This window comes from Pteropus alecto, unplaced genomic scaffold (assembly GCF_000325575.1).
Source record: "Pteropus alecto unplaced genomic scaffold, ASM32557v1 scaffold479, whole genome shotgun sequence".
Taxonomy (NCBI): Eukaryota; Metazoa; Chordata; class Mammalia; order Chiroptera; family Pteropodidae; genus Pteropus; species Pteropus alecto.
The window spans coordinates 930396-949219 of NW_006492031.1; the positions used below are offsets into that span (position 1 = coordinate 930396).

Here is an 18824-nt window from a genome sequence, read left to right on the forward strand (position 1 = left end):
TGGGGCTGTGCGGTTAGAAAGGAGGCTGATCACGGTTTAGGACGACCTCGACACGATTTAGGAGGCAACTAACCCCAGAGGAGATGAGCGAGCCCCGCACAACTCTTGACTGCTGCAGGGTGAACGAGTAGGTGTGTCCGCGGCGAGGAGGAAGGGGACGCACCATCGCGAGCGCTCGCTGCCTTGACTTCCCCATCCCTGGGCGGGGGAGGGGCCGGAGTCGCCTCCGAAGCCGTAGAGCAGAGAAAGTGCGCTAAGAGGAAGCGGCTGCCCGCCTCACACGTGACGGCGCCGGGCCGAGCGAAGCGGGTCGGTGGGCTGCAGAGGCAGCAGGCACAGCGGGGCGACTGCGAGCGGCGCGGGCGGCCTGGAAGCACCCGGAGCGGCGTGCGCGGCCCCGGCCCCGCCGCTCTCCTGGCCTCGCATTGCACATTCTCTCCTGGCGGCGGCGCCACCTGCAGTAGCGTTCGCCGGAACATGGCGACACCGAGCAGCAGGAGGGAGTCGCGACTCTTCCTATTCACCCTGGTCGCGCTGCTGCCGCCCGTGGCTCTCTGCGAGGTCTGGACGCAGACGCTACACGGCGGCCGCTCGCCCTTGCCCCAGGACCGGGGCTTCCTCGTGGTGCAGGGCGACGCGCGCGAGCTGCGGCTGTTGGCGCGCGGGGACACCCAGGGGGCGGACGGGAAGCAGCTCCGGAGGAGACGGAGCGCTGCTCTGCACCCCGAGCCCATCAAGGTGTACGGACAGGTGAGCAGTTTGCAACCTATCTTCCAGTCCTTTCCTCTCCCTGCACTTCCTCATCCCCGCATCCATCCTTTGCAGTCACCTCCAGGTGCAGGCACCACTGGGGACTTCCCGGCTTGGATTTGTCCTCCTCCCCCCTCCCATGAGTACAACAGTCAGCACTTGAATTGCATTGTTTTTTCTCTTCTTCCTGTCGATTTTAGCAACGTTTTCCAGGTAACTGGAGGGGTGCAGTGCATATTTCCCCAAGGTGAGTGCTGACCAGTGTAGTTTACGATAGGTATAGGAGGGGTGCACCTTCATTTTGCGTGTGGATAACAATCTGGCTTTCTTTAATGTATTACCAGTTGGCAGTGGAGATGAGCACCCTGCAGTTGCAGTACACTTACACAGAACATTAAGAGGAGGGGGTTTCCACACTTAGCATTTATAACAATTAAGGTGAGCAAACCGGAAAGCTTGACTCTTGATATAGTCAAGAGGAGTGTGTGGGTGGGTGAGGTTCTATCCATTCCACCTCTCCTTCAAGCTATTGACTTTATTTTAGACGAGAATATCCCTCATGACACTTGGGGATTTGAAAGACTGCAAGAATTTGGTGAGCATTAATATTCTGTAATGTATTTCTATCCAGGCAATGGGTTTATTAGATTGTAAGTAACATGAATTTCACTTTTATGACCAGGCTTACTGCTAGGAATTGCAAACGGAGTGTGCCGGTTAGTATCATTATTGGCAAAATTAATTTGTCTGTGTTATTGCTTTATGAGACTCCCAGTGCAGCGGTTATGATTGACATCAGCAAAACTAGAAGGTCAGTGGGGGAGAAAAAGTGATACCAGTGGAGGTGGTAAATTACATGATTTCTAGAGTCAAAATGCTCTCTTTTAAAGTAGAAATTAAAAGAGGAGTTTTGCCTCTCTTCACTGATTTTCCTTTAGACATTTTTTCAGGAAATATATAGAGTTAAATGTTCAACACTTGGAGCGAGGAAGAACCTTATAACCCATCTTACTCTATTGTGTCATTTTGCTGATGAAGAAACCAAAGTTGGGGAAAGTGAAATGACTAGCCCAAGATCGCTTGGGGCAGGGTTGTCTGCTCTTTAGCTTTTGTCTGCATTATTTCAATGACCTTTGGGTAATCAAATGGTTTCCTTGTCCTTATACAATGCTTCTTAAATACCTCCTTTTAACTCCTACAACATTACACACACACACACACACACACACACACACACACACACACGGGCACACACATATACACACAGCTACACAGGGGGGAAAGATGGTGGTGAGTGAGTGGGAGCATTTGACTTCCATCTACCATCAGCCCCTAGGCAGGAGCTTATGCCAGTGGGCATGTAACTACTGGTGGGCACGAGCTGCTGGAGCCTTCCTGCTCAGTTCTGGGTCTAGATCCTTATTCCCTTCCCCATCCCCATCTGAAACTTCTTTTTCATATTGTTGAAAATAAGTCAGCAATGTCCTTGCTCTCAACTGGGATGTCATCATCCTGATGGAAGGGAATGGAGAAAGAGAGGCTCCCTTGTTCCTTGAGTCTTCCCAGTCAGCCCAGCTCTGTTGTGGGCTTGAATCAGCACTCTGGGGGCTGAGAGTGGGGAGAGGTGGGAGCTCATGTCCCCTGCAGCTATAGTTTTGGCTGAGGGAAGAGCTTCCCGGTCTCAAAAATATGCATGCAGGTGCCATTTCTTCCTTGGGTTTGGTTTGGGAAAGCTCCTGGGGATCTGGGGCAGGTTAAAGATGAACTATGTTATCACTGAGAGTCACTCCAAAATCCTTGGCTTTTATAGTCCTGAGCCAGCCAGATTGAGTTTTGTTCAGTCGAAGGATGGAGAACTAGCCGTCCAACAAATAAGAAGGAATTCCTACCAAAAGTGAGGTTGTAGGGTAGTGTTTTTTTTCTTTTCTGAAGCTACCTTTCTATGACATTGTTCTCCGTTGCCCTGAGAGTAATAAAAATAAAATTAATTTGAATTTTTAAGGATTTGAGTTAGATAGAAGGAAGATCTTCCTGGTACTGGGCTTTCTGCTATGGGCACTATTTGGTGCAGATCCTTCAGACTGCAAGCTCAGGAATCAGTTACTGAAGGGGCCTGGCCTGCCTCTCTTAGAGCTCTGGAGTAATTCACATCTATTTGTAATGACCTTTTTAGCAAGGGTGACCATCTGCCTGTTTTCCCTGAGACGGACCTGGTTTATAATTTGCGCATGCTGGTTATGGAAAGTGCTGCCTTCACTCTCAGAAGTATCAGGATGTGGACTATAAATTATATGGCCATCTTATTTCTAGCCCTAAGCCAAGTTACACTTTATACTCCCTCCCGTTTAAACCTATGGAATTGCAATGTTTTTCCACAGTATTGCTTGAATCGAGTGCGGTTCTATACAGAGATGGTGTCTCATCTCCCTATCTGCTCCTTCAGAGCAAAGGTCAAGTCTTTCTCTTCTCTGTGTTGGGGAATATTTCATTCCTGCTTTCGGAAAACTTATAATTTAAGGAGGAGATAAAGCAGATGCAAATACAGGAATGTAAATGAAACAAGTGGAAACTAGTAAACTAAACATGGATACAATAAACCAGTCACAACTCTTCAGTGGAGTGTTAGTGGGTTTGTATTATATGGGAGGGCATGGGAGATGGAGTGATAAGGAGTCAGTGGGCTCCAACACATTTGTAGCTTCTTACCCTCTGACCTCTGAATGAGGTGAAGAGGATGCCTGGCAGCACAGACTGAGGCTGGAAAAAGAAGCTGCCTGAACAAGAAGACTGAGGGGTGGTGATGTTAAGGCCACAGCTTCAGGGAGAGGAGCAAAGAAGGCTTTTGTCGTCATATCCTGTATCTGAGAAAGAGCCCTGTGTTGTAGTCAGTTCTTTTTCTCTGGCTCTGCTAACTTATAGAGTCAACTAGGCATGGTTATTTCAACCATATTCTTTATGTTTTCAAGTGTGGGAGATTGGGTTCTGCCATGACTCCTTACAGGCATGTTTGTAATAACGAAATATAGTAATAGTGGTGAAAATAATCTACTATCAGATATGAAGACTTTTCTTCTCAAGTTCAAAATTGAGAAGTTGAGACATTTCTAAAAAAGGCCACTCCATGAAGGAGGATTTTGTAATTCTTACCACACTGAATTTCTTCCTGATTTATTCCTGTCAGCTCCATGCCTTTGTACAGTCATACTTGATTTTTCCTTTGCCTGAAATGGTTTTCTCCTCTCTGGTTTGGAAAACCCCTATTCAATTCAACATCCAAGGAATACCTCCTAGTATTCTCAGGCTTTAGTGGGAACAGTTTTTTTTTTTGAGCTCAGGTACAACATTTACTGCCTTATGGTGTACTTGTTTAACTGTCTCATCTCCCTATCTGCTCCTTCAGAGCAAAGGTCAAGTCTTTCTCTTCTCTGTGTCCCTGACACTTGGGAGACCCTTAAGGAATATTGATGGATCTACTGGACACCTGGAAGAAGAGAGGCCTGGAGAGAAGGAAGCAAATCTAAGTTATAGAAGAGATATTTATAAGGAGGGCTGTGGTGAGTTCACAAATGGAGTGTAAAAATGAGTTGGCTTCCTCCATGGTGAGGATGGTAGATAGTGGAGCCCTGATTTTTTTGTGATATCCTGGGAGTTATTTTGAATGACATACTGTGATTCTGTTGTATATAATTCTCCCTTTCAGGGCTCTCTTGGTTATTGCTAATGGTACTGTTTTGGGGTAAAGTCCTTTGGAATGAGGTGCAAAGCCTAACAGGATTTACAGGTTTATTTTCCTTCCAATGAGCTCTGTCTTCATAATTCCTGCATTTTAGAGACCAGGGAATATTCAGTGTCTTGATTTGAGACTGAAAATAAAGTGTCTGTTACAGCACGAGTTCCTTGGACAAAGAGCCTCCTTCGGGGGTGGAATACTTTTAGCTTTAGATCTCTTTGGAGTAGATTCTTACACGATACAATTGATTGGGAAAGAATTGTTTGGTTGATTTTGAAGTTAGGATGTTTGACCTGAATGCTACACAAGATGAAAAGGCAAAGCATTTGTTGTTTCATGTTGGCTTCTAAGTAGGTTAAGAGTTGTTTGGTGTGTTGGGTTAGCTTGATAAGGGATGTGACCTTGAAAAACTTCCTGGTTCCACTTGGCGTCTCTTCTCATTGCATGCAGTTCTTTGCTCAGTCTCTGGCTACTATTTAGTTCATTAATAGCTTGCTTGTTTTGGGCATGGTGGGTGAAGGCTTTCAGAGGTAGAAAGAATGGGAGATAAAGGGGACAGAGATAGGAGTGAGGAGATAGAGAATTAAAGGGATAAAATGAAAAGCTATCTAATTTGTTTATTTAGCCTTCAGAGGGTAATATATATGTACAAAACAAAATTTGGACTAAAGAGTATGTATTGAGAAGTAAATGTCCCTCCCTCTTGTGTCCCCCATTCACATAAGGAACTTTCCTAGTTGGCAACTGTTGCCATCAATTTTTTTTTTTGTATATTCTTCCAGAACTGTTCTACACATATATAACATAGATATACATAAAATTTGATAATTGAATTTTTGGTGGCTTTCTGTTATCTTTAACCCCTGATATCATGAATAATGAGATTAACTCTAGCTCCAAAATATATTTATGGCGTTATGACTGTCAATTGGAAGGGAGTTACCTGAAGTGTCATAGCATAAAATAGATTGTTACTTTTTCTCCAGACCAGGTTAAAGAAAAGTCATTCTCATTCCACTTGTAGGGTTCCTGCAGGCCAGGAGAGCAGCAATATGTAGCTCTTTCATAACTTGGAAAAATGATGGAGAACAGTTCCCTAGGGACGTAGAGCCCAGATTTAGAGTACACCAGAATAGAGAGATCATGGATCTTGGTTTTAATTCCTGTTCTTTTCAAGAATGTTTTCTTATAGTCCAAATAAAGTTAATGGTATTCTTAATAAATTGCTTTGATACCTGGGATCCAGGAGGCAAAGCCTAAAAGCAACTAACATCCTAAAGCAAAAAAAGATGGATGTTATAGGAATATTTTATTGTCATATTTTGGTCTGTTCCTCCTTAGAGATAACAACCATCTTTGCGTTGTTATTGTTTAATCCCATGGCCAGAGATAGATAGAGCCAGCATTGTACTGTCCACACAGGAACATTCTAATAATCTGGAGAACAGGTAATCCAAAAATAAGCTATTTGCCTTTGCTGTATATTTATTTATTTAGTCTCTTTTTTAAAACATAAGTTTACCTTTCTAATTAAATTTTGCTTAGGCAAATATTAAAACGAGTTTGCATTTTTTGCACAACTGATAATGTGAAATGGCTGGCATAAATGTGCTCAGGGAAAGCCAGTTTGGCGTTTACAATTTTCGACAATTCAGATGCAGATAATTAAGAGTTGACTGTGTGGAAACATATTAAAGCTGAGGTGTTACATTGACATTTAGATTTAGTTGTGGTGGAAACTAAAAGAGAGCTCACTCTACCTTGGTTTGAGTATTTGAGGATTAGTATTTCTCCAGAAGTGGTCTAGGCGGCAGAGGGAAGGCATTCTTTTTGTTGGTTAGCACAGAACCTATCTATGCATTCTCTAGGTATGCCGGAATCCACCGGCACATTACATATTTAGTACAGCCACATAGATGCAAAAATTGATTTCCCTCAGTTTAAAATGAGCCACAGTTAATTTCTACCTAATTTATTGGTTTATCGACTTGTGAACCTTGGGCCTTCGAAGAAGTGGCATGGGCAGCTTTCTACATTGAAGTGGCTGGTGATGACATAAATCAGAGAAGGCAGTGTGGGCTGCTGATCAAGAGCAATATTTGGGTTTCACCCTATGTTATTGTGAGACCTTTGTTTTTTTTATTGCAACATGAAGAATGCTTTGGGGTGGGTTTCATAAAAATAGGATCAGGATCATGATAGTGAGTTAAAAATAATTACAAATTCTGTTATCCATTAGGTAGTTAATAACAATGGTAACACTCATGATTGTATCACTGCTACTAGATAAGAGCCTAATGATCCTATCTTCCTGGCCTCATGACAGATCTAATATAGCGCTCTTTGATAGATCTTTCTGCGATGGCGGAATTATTCTCTATTTGTGCTGTCCAGTGTGTCCACTAGTAATATATGGCAGTTGAGCACTTGAAATATGGCTGGAATCACTGAAGAATTGAATTTATTTTCTTTCATTTAACTTTAATCCCTTTAAGTTTAAATAGCCACATGTGGCCCTCTCTACTGTATTAGACTGTGTAGCTTTCACAGATTGTGAGAGGTCTCCTCTTCTCAATGGTAGGCAGCCTCTACTTTAACCAGGGGAGAAGCTGTGGTTACAGCAAAAGCCTGCATTTGTTTTCACCACAAACTGGAGAAGAAAGCAGAAAGCAGAAAACTGTAGTGTAAACCCCAGGTTTTGGTGGCTGCTGACTGCCAAGCTGAGTGGTAGGAGACAGTGTCCTTTATTTCCTAGGTAGGAATGCATCTGGGGGCTGTGGAGGGTCTGGCAGGTTTAGTGTTCATCTTAGAGGATACCTCTGCACTGTTGCCTCTTTCCATCGGTGCCTTGGACAATGAAGTCTGACCTCTGTGTCTTTACTTCTGATATGGTTTGCACAAACAGCCCTCTCGTATGGCCTTTGCTGTGGTGGTGTGCAGACCCTGCAGGTCTATTTGGCCGTGAAAGATGTAAACAGTGCTTTAACAGTGAAGCCATCTTCCCATCACTGTTCTGTGCCTCCTGTGCTCTTGTTGACTTGCCTCCATGTAGCTGGGTCTGTTTTTTATCCCTGAAACCTTTTGGGCTGGCATGAAGACAAACAGCACTGGTGTGTGGTCTTCATCACTGCATGTAACCCCCCTTCCCTTTATTTAGGATGCCATTGCTGTTGCTGCCACTGCAGGCTCTTGGCTAGGAAAATCAGGACCCTTCATGATGATTTATCTCCAGTTCTCTGAATTAGATTAAAAACACAGCTATGAATTCTCAGAAAGGCAGGCTGATGTGATTATGTCCCAAATCTGAGTGGCAGATAAGAGCAATGAAAAGATGGATGTGTATCAAATGCTTTTTATGCCTTATAAGGGCCAATGTGCTATTGGTGATCTCCATTTTTTTTTTTTTTTTTTAATGAAGAAGGTAACTAATGTTGCTACTCTTATTTAGGAAAGAGACCAGCCTGTTGAGTGGAAACCCATTTCCCCCAAAAAACTATGGATCAGAGCGGGGCAGATGGCTAGAGTGATTCTTATGTGAAATAAACATGAGTTCGAGCTAATGAGTGGGTCCTGAATTGGGATTTTCATGTTAGTTGGTACTGAGGTGTGATCCATTCTGCCTTGATGGGCTGGGGAGCTGAATAGTGTCATGAGGAAAATTTTAGCTCTTAGGAAACCCCTGTGCCCAGAAGAAATTGGAAAAAGCTGGGATGATCTAGTTGAGCATAGAAGGCCAGGGTTAAAAGCAACTTTAACCCTGACCTTGAGACAAGCTAGTTTAAGGACTGTCACTGAGCAGACTCAGGGGTGCCTATGAGATGAGCCTTATGTGGGGCAGGAGCCCAGATAGTTAAGGACACTGTTTCTCTATTAGCCCAGGGGACACATGCAAGACAGTTCCATGTGAGTCTGCCCCTGGGACCTGGGAAGAAGGACTAGTGCTGGCTGCCCAAGGATCTTAGAAGAGGAACCTGCTGATGGTAGGATGTGGGGACGGAGTGGAGGTGGGTGAGGAGCCTGTGAAACTATGGCAGTGTTTGGAAGAAACTTGAAATGTTTAAACTTATGCTCAATTAATTGAGTAACATGAGATTCTGTACCTATAACTTACCTCATCTGTATATATTTAGTTCCCTGAAGTTCTCTCACTGAGCAGTTAAAAAAAATCTACAATTAACTGGGCACGTGGTTTGCTGAATTTGGCAAGGTGTTCTGCTGCTGGTGGTGATGTAAAGGTTACTGCAGGAACAAGGCCTTGAATCTACAGGAGAAGAATTAAGTGATGGATGTGGAGAGTTGGATAGAGGTGAAAGGGTTATCAACAAAGAGTTGTGAGAGTTAAACTAGGAGTTAAGCTAGTAGAGGGGTGCACGAGGGTCTTCTGCAGGGTGCCTTGCCCCTCCTAGGAGGTCAGGGGCAACCATTTTATTGAGAAATCGGCCACACCGTTGGTTGATATGCCTTCTCCTCTCCACTGGCTTTCCCTCACAGTGTGGTAAAGAAGCCACTGGTAAGATTTGAGGCCTTCGGTTCTGGAATGTAATGTTTAAATGCTTTCCCTTTAGGGTGAGGAAAGTGCTAGAAATGAGTGCCACCACTGTGCTGGAGCCTTGAGAACTGAAGGTTGGGTTTCTTCAACTTTCTGAGCTTGGCTATGGTATGAGAGGAAGACTGCCAAAGTGCCACACTTGGCCATGAATTCTGAGCTTGACTCAGGCATGCAGTTTCATCGTCTCATGTATGCCATTGCTTGCTCTTCAGCCTCAGTGTTCCAACCCTGGTGATGCTCATGTTAATTTTTTATATGGTGCCATTTTGTGTAGAATAGCATATTTGAGTATCAAGACTATACCAATAACAAAAAGAAATAATGTTTTAGCATTTTGAGGTTTATGGATAACATCACATTTGATTCTTATGAGTCCTATAAAATTGGGAAGGTAAGGATCATTATTACTCTCATTTCACAGATGAGTATCTTGAGGCTCAGAAAGGTGAAGTGATGTAGCCAGAGTTATGCAGCCAGTAAATCATAGAGACCAAGATCCAAACTCAAGCCTCTGATTTACTGTGACATATTTGCCTCTCATAAATATTCCAGTGAAAGCTTTGCTTTCAGCCTGGGATCCACTGCCTTTTTGACTGTGAACTTTATTTTCTCCTTTTAAAACCTTAAGATCTCATATAATTCTACCTTCTTTTTGGCTCTTCTGGCTGCACTAATTTTCTTTTAACTTTTCAAATATGACTTGTCCTGAGTCGTTTCCCCCACCCACCTCCCTGGCTCTTGCTGTAGGTCTTATCCTCAGTGCAGCCACACTCTCTCCCATACATGCAATTATACCTCCCTCCCCAAAGTCTGCTGTTTCCTAACACCCAGCTTAGAATCTGATATATAGTAATTATTCAATAAATATTTATTGTGTGAAGGAGGTAGGGGGCTATTCATGGTGAAGCTGCAGAGCCAAAGAGGAGAGTCCAGAAAAGATGTTCTGGAACTTTAAAGAGCTCATAGAAACAGCTTTGGGCTCCTAGATGAATCCTTACTTAATGCTAGTCCTGGCTCAGGGCACTGAGCAGCCAGTTAACACTGGTGAGAGGGGCTTGCCATATTCTCTGCCTGTGTGCCCTGCCTTGGGCCCTGGGTTTTGAGGGTGTATGGGACACCAGCTCTGACTCTTTCTGTGGGCTTAACTTTATCTGCAAAATATGGAAGATGGCTTAGATGTTCCTTGAAGTTACTTCTGGCTCTGATATTTTCTTATTTTTCTTATTCACCACCTGGTAAATTAAGGGGTGATTGTTTTCAGGACAAAGATTTTTCAAAGGTTCTTTTTAATAGGGAGCCCTCATGGAACAGCAAAATATGCTATTTGCTAAATGACTGAGGTTCACCAGGAGGAAGTGCCATATAGAGGTCAATGGTGAATAGATTCTATTTGCCAATTGGTCTCTCTGAACTGATAATATAAGCCAGTAAAAATAGGATTATCATTCTTTTGGTAAAGATAAAGGAAAATACATATATATGTATGTATACATTCCCCCCTCAAAAAAAAAAAAAAAAAAAAAAAAGTATGCAATTGAATGATTAAATGTATGCTACTAAAGTTTAATAAAAACTATATTTATTTTCTTTCTCGTGAAAAATTCTTAATAGATGGTTTGCTTTAGACTTAACAGTGTCTCAAAACTAAAAAAAAAAAAAAAAAGAGCTCGTGACTCCAGTTAAGGAGATTGTAGTGAAATGGTAAGTTTTTTAGCTCAAAGTCATTCTCCCTCGTCTGTAAGATGGGCATCCTGAATTTATCAGCAAAGTACTTCATGAGTTCTGTGTGCGAAGTCTCGTGAAAACAAAAGTCTAATGAGTGAGCAGAGATTCCGTGAACAGGGCCTCGGTGCCCGGAGCTCTAGATTTCAGCTCTCCTGAGGTGGAGAGTCCAGAGAGGATAATGAGCTTACTAAATATAGTGAGAACACAGTCTTAACAGGGACTCAGAGGAGTGATTTTCATACCTAGCATTTAGGTTGTGCAAACGGATGGCTGGAGAAAACCTTGTTATTCTTGGACCTCAGGAGTCTGTCTTTGGTTTTCTCAGGCCTGTCCTGTAGTTCAGGGGATTTAGCAGCTGCTTTTGTCTCATACTTGAAGGACAGGGTATTTGTTTTATACTTCACTGTAGAATTTTAAAAATGCTTCTTTGTATGTCACTGCTATTGAGATAGAGAATAAACCAGACTGACTGTCCTGTTCTGGAAAGAAGCTCTGCAGAAGTGGTGAGGACTGTAGACAGTGGTGTCAAGGGCATTCCTAATCTTTGGGTTTGATCAATGCGAAAGAAGTAATAGCAGAAGAAATGAATAGAGATGATATGTGACCCATTCCATTAAGGGCCACCCTCTTCCTGAATAAGCCTTAATAGTTTATGGTTTTATTGTAAATTTCTTATTACCAGTCAGATTTGCAACACTAATTTCCCCCAGAAGGGCTCTGTGTGCTCTTGACAGGTAAGGAATGATTAAAGAGCCCTACTGGGTGTCTGGCACCTAGTAGGCCTCAGTGCATATGTAATCTGTAAGTGAATGCATGAGCAATCAGAACCTTTAATACAACATGAATTTATCCTCTCTTCTATTTATAACAACCCAGAGCTTGGTGCTTGGGTGGCAGCATATTTTTCCCCTCACTCTGAATAATAAGGCAAATCCATTTAACTTCTTTGGAATGCCAGGGTGTGTTGGGGGGCTGAGAGACAACACAGACGGAGGTGTGAGGTGTGTCAGTTTAGGGGTGGTGATGACTGTTGTGAGCTGGAAATGGATGCTAGTGCTATCTCCAACCCTGAGGCCATTTCTCCAGCCAGGGACCAGGAATCCAGAGGCCTGTGTGGATGCTGTGTCTCTGCAGATGCTGCTGACAGCACTTTGAAGGGTTGCTTTGGCCAGAGACTCACTCCTTGCCCTGCCTCCTCTCTGACTCATTCTAGCTGCATATTTTGGGTACATGAAGGATCCAGATTAGAGGAAAGGAACACTTCCTTAGAGTAGGAGCTCTTAGGTATTGGATCAGCACTTGAGAAGTTAATGTTCTTTACTGGTTATGGAGCCTTTTAAAAAAAAGTTGAAATGAAATTCACATAACATAAACTTAACCATTTTGAAGTGAACAATTCAGTAGCATTAAGCATGTTCACAATGCAGTGCAACCACCAACTATTTAGTTTCAAGCCATTTCATCACTCTAAAATAAAACCCTTTTTCCTACTCTCCCCAACCACTGGGAACCACCAATCTCTTTTCTACCTCTATGGATTTACCTGTTCTGTACATTTCACATAGGTATCTAATATGTGACATTTTATATCTGGCTTCTTTCAATAACATAGTGTTTTTGAGGTTCGTCCACATTGTGGCATATACTAGTAGATCTTAGGATTTTAACACCTACCCAAAATACCCAAAGACGATTCATTGCCCCCTCCTCCACGCCCCTCCCCCCAAAATGAGTCTTCCAGCCACTGTTGTTTAAGTCCTAGGTCCTGCCAGGAGGAAGGGAGAAGGACGAGATTCATCACTTCCCAAATAAACTGAATTAGAGACATGTGCACTATGTCTTTTGAAAATATTGATTCCTTGGCTCCAGTCAGAGGGAGTCTGAATCAGTAGGTCTGGGCGATTCTGTCATCATTTGGATCAGGTGACCTCTGGAAGGTTATCTTGACTCTTAACCACCAATCTGTGAGCCTAGCAGAGGCCTGAAGCACCTCCCAGCCCCTGGTGGCTGTTTATGGTGCTGTTTCTGTGTACAGAGATTTCTGTGGTGTGTGATTTTTCTCTGTTTGCCTTCTGAGGGGTGGCATTGGGCCCTCTCCCTGCTGCTTTTGTAGCTCCAATTAATTGTGTCTCCTTTATCAAGCTCTAGCTACATCCTGTGAGCTGGAGATGGAGCGAAAGTTGTTCAGGCCTCAGGGTTGTGGTTATAACCGACTACACAATAGGCTTGTGTTCCTGGAAAAGCCACTCTCCCACCCTCTTGCCCCATCCCAGATCAGTGTCTTCTGGGTGCCCAACCTTGTCTCTTGTGGAACCTTAGTGAGCCAGACTGATGAGAGTGATCTTGAAGCCTGCAGCTGCCCCAGAGGGCTGGTCATGGGGAGAATATGGGGAAAGGCTAGGGAGAAGTCCCTGGGGATGGAAAAGGACTCAAACAAACCAGAAACCACCCATAAAGTGTGACGATTTAGTCAAGTTCTGCAGGTGTTCTTGATGGCTGGGGGCTGCCCTCAGCCTCTGGTTTCCTGGCCCCTTTCCTTGGAGAGCCAGCTTTTACTTCTTCCTCGTTCTTCTTTGGAGGAGGGTGAAAGTGGAGAGAGAGGGGAGATAGGAGGAAGATGAGGACAGAGAACAGAATGCATGCTTTTGCGTTAAGCTAATTGCCTGCCTGCATGCCTGCTGGCTCTATCATCCTAGTCCTAGTCCTAGCCCTAGCCCTCGTTATCCTCTGTGTGTGTGGCTTCCTGTGGCTGACTCTGGGCTTTGTGCTCTGGGGGTCGGGCACCTGAGCTGCTTTGAGGATCAGCCATGCTCAGCCAGAGGCAGTGGCTCACCAGGAAGTCACTCCCATGATCAGGATGTGCCCATGCTGACATCTTGCCAAGTAGAGGAGCTGAATGGTGTGTGTGAGCTGCCTGGTGGCCCTCGGACAAACCATTTCTTGCCAGGGATTTTTTTTCTCCCCACTGGGCTGCCCTTTTACAATCTGTTAGGAATAAAAGGGACAGCTAATAAAATAAAAAAGGAATTTTTTAAAAAAGCGTTTCACCAAGCTCACCTTTTAGGCTTCCTTTGTAAAAAGGCCCTCAGATGTTCTGATGCTTGTCCTTTGTGCTGCTTCCGCCCCTTCACCTATTTTAGGATTGGTCGAAGGAGCCTCATAAATCTTGTGTCCTTTAAGTAGAATGACTTCAGCAAGTTGTATTCAGACCTCTTTCCCACTCTGATCACTGATGGCTTTGTAACCAGTTCACAGTGTAATTTGATTGTTACCTGCCAGAGGGACTCTTCTGAGGTTGCCCAAAATAAATACTGGTGGGCTTTTTCATCTCAGACCTCAGTAAACTTGGATGATGATTACTCTAGGTTCCAAATCTTTTATCGTATTGATGTTTGTACAAGTTCTCTGTTTATTCTCCTCTGGTTCTAAGGGTGAGGATGTTTTTGGAAAGAAGACTTTTAGCCTGAGTTCCTAGAGCACCCGTGCTGGTAGGCTTCTGTCCACAAGTGATTCCAGATCCTTTTTAGAGGTGAGGGCTGGAAGGAGAGAAAGGGAAAAATAAAGGCTGAAGTAAGGCGTTTGTTACCGGCGGGTGAAGAGTCCCTTGGCTGCTTTCTCCTGGTAGCATTCTGGGGTTATATAATTGACTTATTTCTATTTTTTATTTACACTTCTTGGTTGATGCGTGCCTAGACTTATCTCTCTGGAAATGAGAAGGAACAGTTTGGAATTGACATATTTTCCTAAAAAATATCAAGGGTCTTTTACTTTAAAAAGGTCTTTTCAAATATTTTCCAAAAGAATTTGAATGTGGATCAAATTAGATGCAGGTGCTTAAGACCCAAAGCAGAGTAGTAAAGGATTAGCTCCTTTGTCATTCTGTCTGCCAAGTTTGTGGCACAGGTGTTTCCCTTCTCCCTGGTGACATCTGAGAGCATCTCAAGAAGTGGGTGGGGAACGTCAGGGGTGGACCAGTGAGAAGGGAAAGTAGGAGAAAGGCCCTCGGGGGAGGGGATGGGAGGGTTTCTGCTGCAGAGCCTTGGTAGGAAGACAGCTCAGAGGGCAGATCAGCTGGGGCTTATCTGTTTGCATCAGTCCAAGTGAGTGTGTGTGGCTGGGGAGGGGCGGGGGGAAGGGTGGCTGGGGAAATGTATTGGCCGGACTTCGCAGAGGCTGCTCAGAGCCTAGAAGCCAGACTTCCTTCTACAGGTGTCTGAAACAGCGAGGTTGAAGAGGCCAGCAGAATAGGCTTCCCCCAGACATTTTCTTAGCAAGAGCGAGATCACGTGCTCCTAGTTTTCAGGGCCTTGCTAACATCAGCTCTCAGAATGTTTGTTAGTGTGGTCCTTGGTTTGCTCTTCACACAGAGGGATGCAATGTATGGCTCAGGTATTCTAAAATGCCAGCCTTTGAACTGTCATCAATGTAAAATAGGAAAAACAAAAGTAATGTAATTTTTCATAAAACAAGGACTATCTAAAAGAACTGTTCTTTATTCTGAGATTGTATCTTTCCTCAGGTTTTGGTATTAAAATGTTTTTACTTTAAACGATGATGGTGATTATAGATGGTGGTCATATCGCTCAGGAGGGTTAGATACATAACAGGTGAATCCCAGAAGTTCAGTGGTATAAATACATTTCCCAAATATGAGAATTTCAAAGTGGGTGGTACTGATTAGCAGAGGGCCCTCTCCTTGGGGACATGGGTTCCCTCTGTCCTGTGGTTCTGCTCTCCTCTGGGTCTCCAGGATCTTGAATGCAGCCTGCGGAAAGAAAACAGAAGGCTGTATGGGGACTGGGGCTAGTGGCATGGACACCTTCTCTCACATTCCACTGGCTGGAACTCAGCCCTGGGGCCACACCTCCCTGCAAGGCCACCTGGGCTGCAGAATCTGTGTTCTCAGGAAGCAGAGGAAACGGATTCAGAGAGCAGTTGAGTCAAGCTCTGACACAGTGGCTTGTTTTGTTTCTGTCCTTACCTGGCAAAATAGAAGTGGCCAACCAATCTTGTTAGCTTTACTAACTTATTTTCATTTTACTGGTTTATAAAATTCAGAAGCCTGGGAACTACTGCTAGCTATAATCCAAAGGTCATTTCTGTGGAGTCTTGGGAAATACTTCCTTACTTGAGACACTTCAAAACTAACTAAATAAAACTGCACTGTGATGTTTTCCCCTTCTTCCTTGTTATGAGCTAAGGATGAGCAATGTCACCTATAGGCCAGAGACAGCACTAGTTTGAACTGCGGTTTGAAAGTATGTGTACTTTCCTGTGTACTTTTTGAATAAGGTAGATGTTTTGGTTTCAGCCTTTGGAGTGCATGTCCCATGTATGGAGTAAGGATGAGAGTAACCAGAGATTGGTTTCATAAAGGACAAAAACAAGCAAAGTAATCGGTTATGCCAATGGGAGCCTGAGAGGATTTTCTTTGCAATTTCGTTATGTTTCAAATATATAAGGGCAGAGGACCAGTGTTTCTTCTTGGGGAAGTTGAATGTGGGGGAAAAATAGGCCACCTGGGTGCTCCAGATCTAAGAATCTTAGTCATTTCTGAATGACGAAGGTAGAGAGAGAGTCCTGCTTTGGAATATTTATGACCATCATTCTCCATGAGTCTTAATTCTTGCATTGGTTTTCTTCCTTTCAGGTTAGTCTGAATGATTCCCACAATCAGATGGTGGTACACTGGGCGGGAGAGAAAAGCAACGTGATCGTGGCTTTAGCCCGAGACAGCCTGGCATTGGCAAGGCCCAAGAGCAGTGATGTAAGTATTGGTGTTTCCACTTGCACTCCTGTGTGCTGCCAATATGTCCTTTTGTGATATTCTGGGGTTATCATTCCGGAAGAAATAGTGGGTAAATGGGGAATGGGTGGGATTAATTATATGACACAGAAGTGAATCTAGAAAATAATAAATATCTTTTGTTTACTGAATACAGCGTTGCGCAGTCAATTGTAAATCAATTCATGTGATGTGCGATTACTTTTATGAAGTGATAGGATTTGATCTGGATAGTCATATCTGCTCAACAAAATGCCAGAAGTACATTCTTAGGCAGAGCTGCGTGTCTGTAGCAGAGCCCTGTGGACTCTCACTGGTCTTTCCCTGTGCTGATTTCTTCTAACCTCTTACGTTGGGTGAGTTGTTGAACTGGATTCACTCATATTCTTAATTTTACAGTCGTCTTATACATGAGGTATTTTAATAGGTTGGGTGCTTCAAAGACATAAAGCCAAAGGTCACAAATTCAAAGACCTATGAGAAGCCAGGTGGTAACGGGCAAGAATGAAACTGTCTCCAAGTTTACAACATTCTTTACCTATACAAAGGATAATGGTCTCTCCCATTTTTCTTGAAGTAAATAGCCCTCTGGGACAATATGTAATTTTCTCACTTTTGAAAGAGATACAAGTTCAAGAAACGTTCACTTGTATTTTAATTTGAACATGCTGATTGATACTTGGTCTCAGTGTCTGAGAGATACTAAGAAGAGGAAAGGACTTTGGTGAACTAGAGAATAAATGCTTCCGAGGGGGCCATTGTTCATTGAGTCTCAGCTCTGGATACCATGCAAGAAGCAGGGTCCAGTGTGGCCAGATCTGATTTTTTGAGAGAAACTCAGAGATCTGGACTTTTTATGTGAAAACTGCTGAGTCTTACAAGTTGGCAGCTAATGTGTAGTTTTACAAACATTGTGTAAGCCAAGTCACGCATATATGAGGAGGGAGAGCTGACCTTTCAGTCCTAAGTCTCCGGCCTTTGATCCAGACTTCCTGTTGTGGGGAAGAATAGCCCCGGCTTTGGGTTAAGGTCTGACATGGTGACAGGGTGACACTGTGGACAGAAAACGTGCTATGGAGCTTTGGCTACTCTGTGCTCTGGCTAGAGGAAATCTCTGAATTTTCTAGCACTGTCACATCCGCCTAAGAGCACAATTGTAATTCTTGAGTGTAGGTTTGTTTTCTGTGAGGGCCGGCTCTGTATCCACTATGAGTTGGATATGCTCTAGGGTAGGTGACTGGAGAGAGCACCAAGGATATTTTCTGTGAGCTGAATCAGGGAGCCACAGACAGGGAGGGCAGAAAAAGGGCTGGCTATAATGATGCATAGCTTTGCCTAGGGTGGGTGCTGAGCAGTGACAAGTGGGAAACCACTTACTGTACCTGACAGCCCATTTGAGTGTAGTGATCTGGAACAGAGCTAGGCTTCTGTGGGGTAATGGCTTTGGCCAATTTATAAATCAGTGTTTGCAAGCACAGACAGCAGCATATGGATGCCTGTTGGCCCTGTGAGAGTCTGTAGGCACCTGTGTATATATTCAGCATTGTCACTGCCTATAGGCATCTGTTTTGAGCATAGGAGATGGCTCTATGCCTTACTGTGTTGAAAAAAATCCTCCTTAGAGTTTTTATGCATTTAAAAAAAAATTATTTGTTCAGAAAATATTTTCTTTATGCAATAAATAAAGCCCTTAACCATTGTTTTTTGGTTTTGCTGGACAAAAAGGACACTAGAGACATTAGGTGATGTGCATGAGGTTCCTCAGCATTCCTGTGGGAGAGCTGTAACTAATGAGAATTAAGACCCAATCACATACTTGGCGTGTGAGGATGTAGTGTTGCTAGGTGACCAAGCCTGGGTTTCAGCACTGTAAGTCCCACATCCTGGGAGTGTCCTCAGTTCTGGATCAACCAGGATTGTTGGTCACTGTGGTGTTGCCAGTCTACCCAAACCTAATTTCCCTTTGTCCAACTATTTGGGCATAGCTACTAAGGACCCATTAAACATTTGAAATGATACATTATCCTGGAATGAAATATATGATAAGATTAAAGGGAAAGGAAACAATGCTTGGAGGTAATAAATAAGGATGACAGATTTCCCCCTTATATACAAGCTACATTAAAGAATTGGCAGATGAAACTAAAATGTTCTGATGTGAAAAACTAATGCAAAAATAAATTATGACTCAGAAGTAGGAGTTGGTGGTGCCAGAGTAGTAACATTCTAAATTTTCTTTAAAGAAGACTGGATTGTAAGGCCCTGTCAGTAGTCCAGTAGGGAAA

The 18824-nt window shown here is 43.5% G+C and overlaps 1 protein-coding gene across 1 annotated transcript in view; it reads left to right on the forward strand.

The window, feature by feature from the left end:
* Nucleotides 1–403: 403 nt before the first annotated feature.
* The window catches only part of SORL1 (sortilin related receptor 1), a 152025-nt gene continuing 133604 nt past the window's right edge, over nt 404–18824 (forward strand). The window contains exons 1-2 of the mRNA XM_006925247.3: nt 404–750; nt 16405–16521. Of these exons, the coding sequence (XP_006925309.1) occupies nt 478–750; nt 16405–16521 (390 nt within the window). The 5' untranslated portion in view covers nt 404–477. The remainder of the gene's footprint in view (nt 751–16404; nt 16522–18824) is intronic.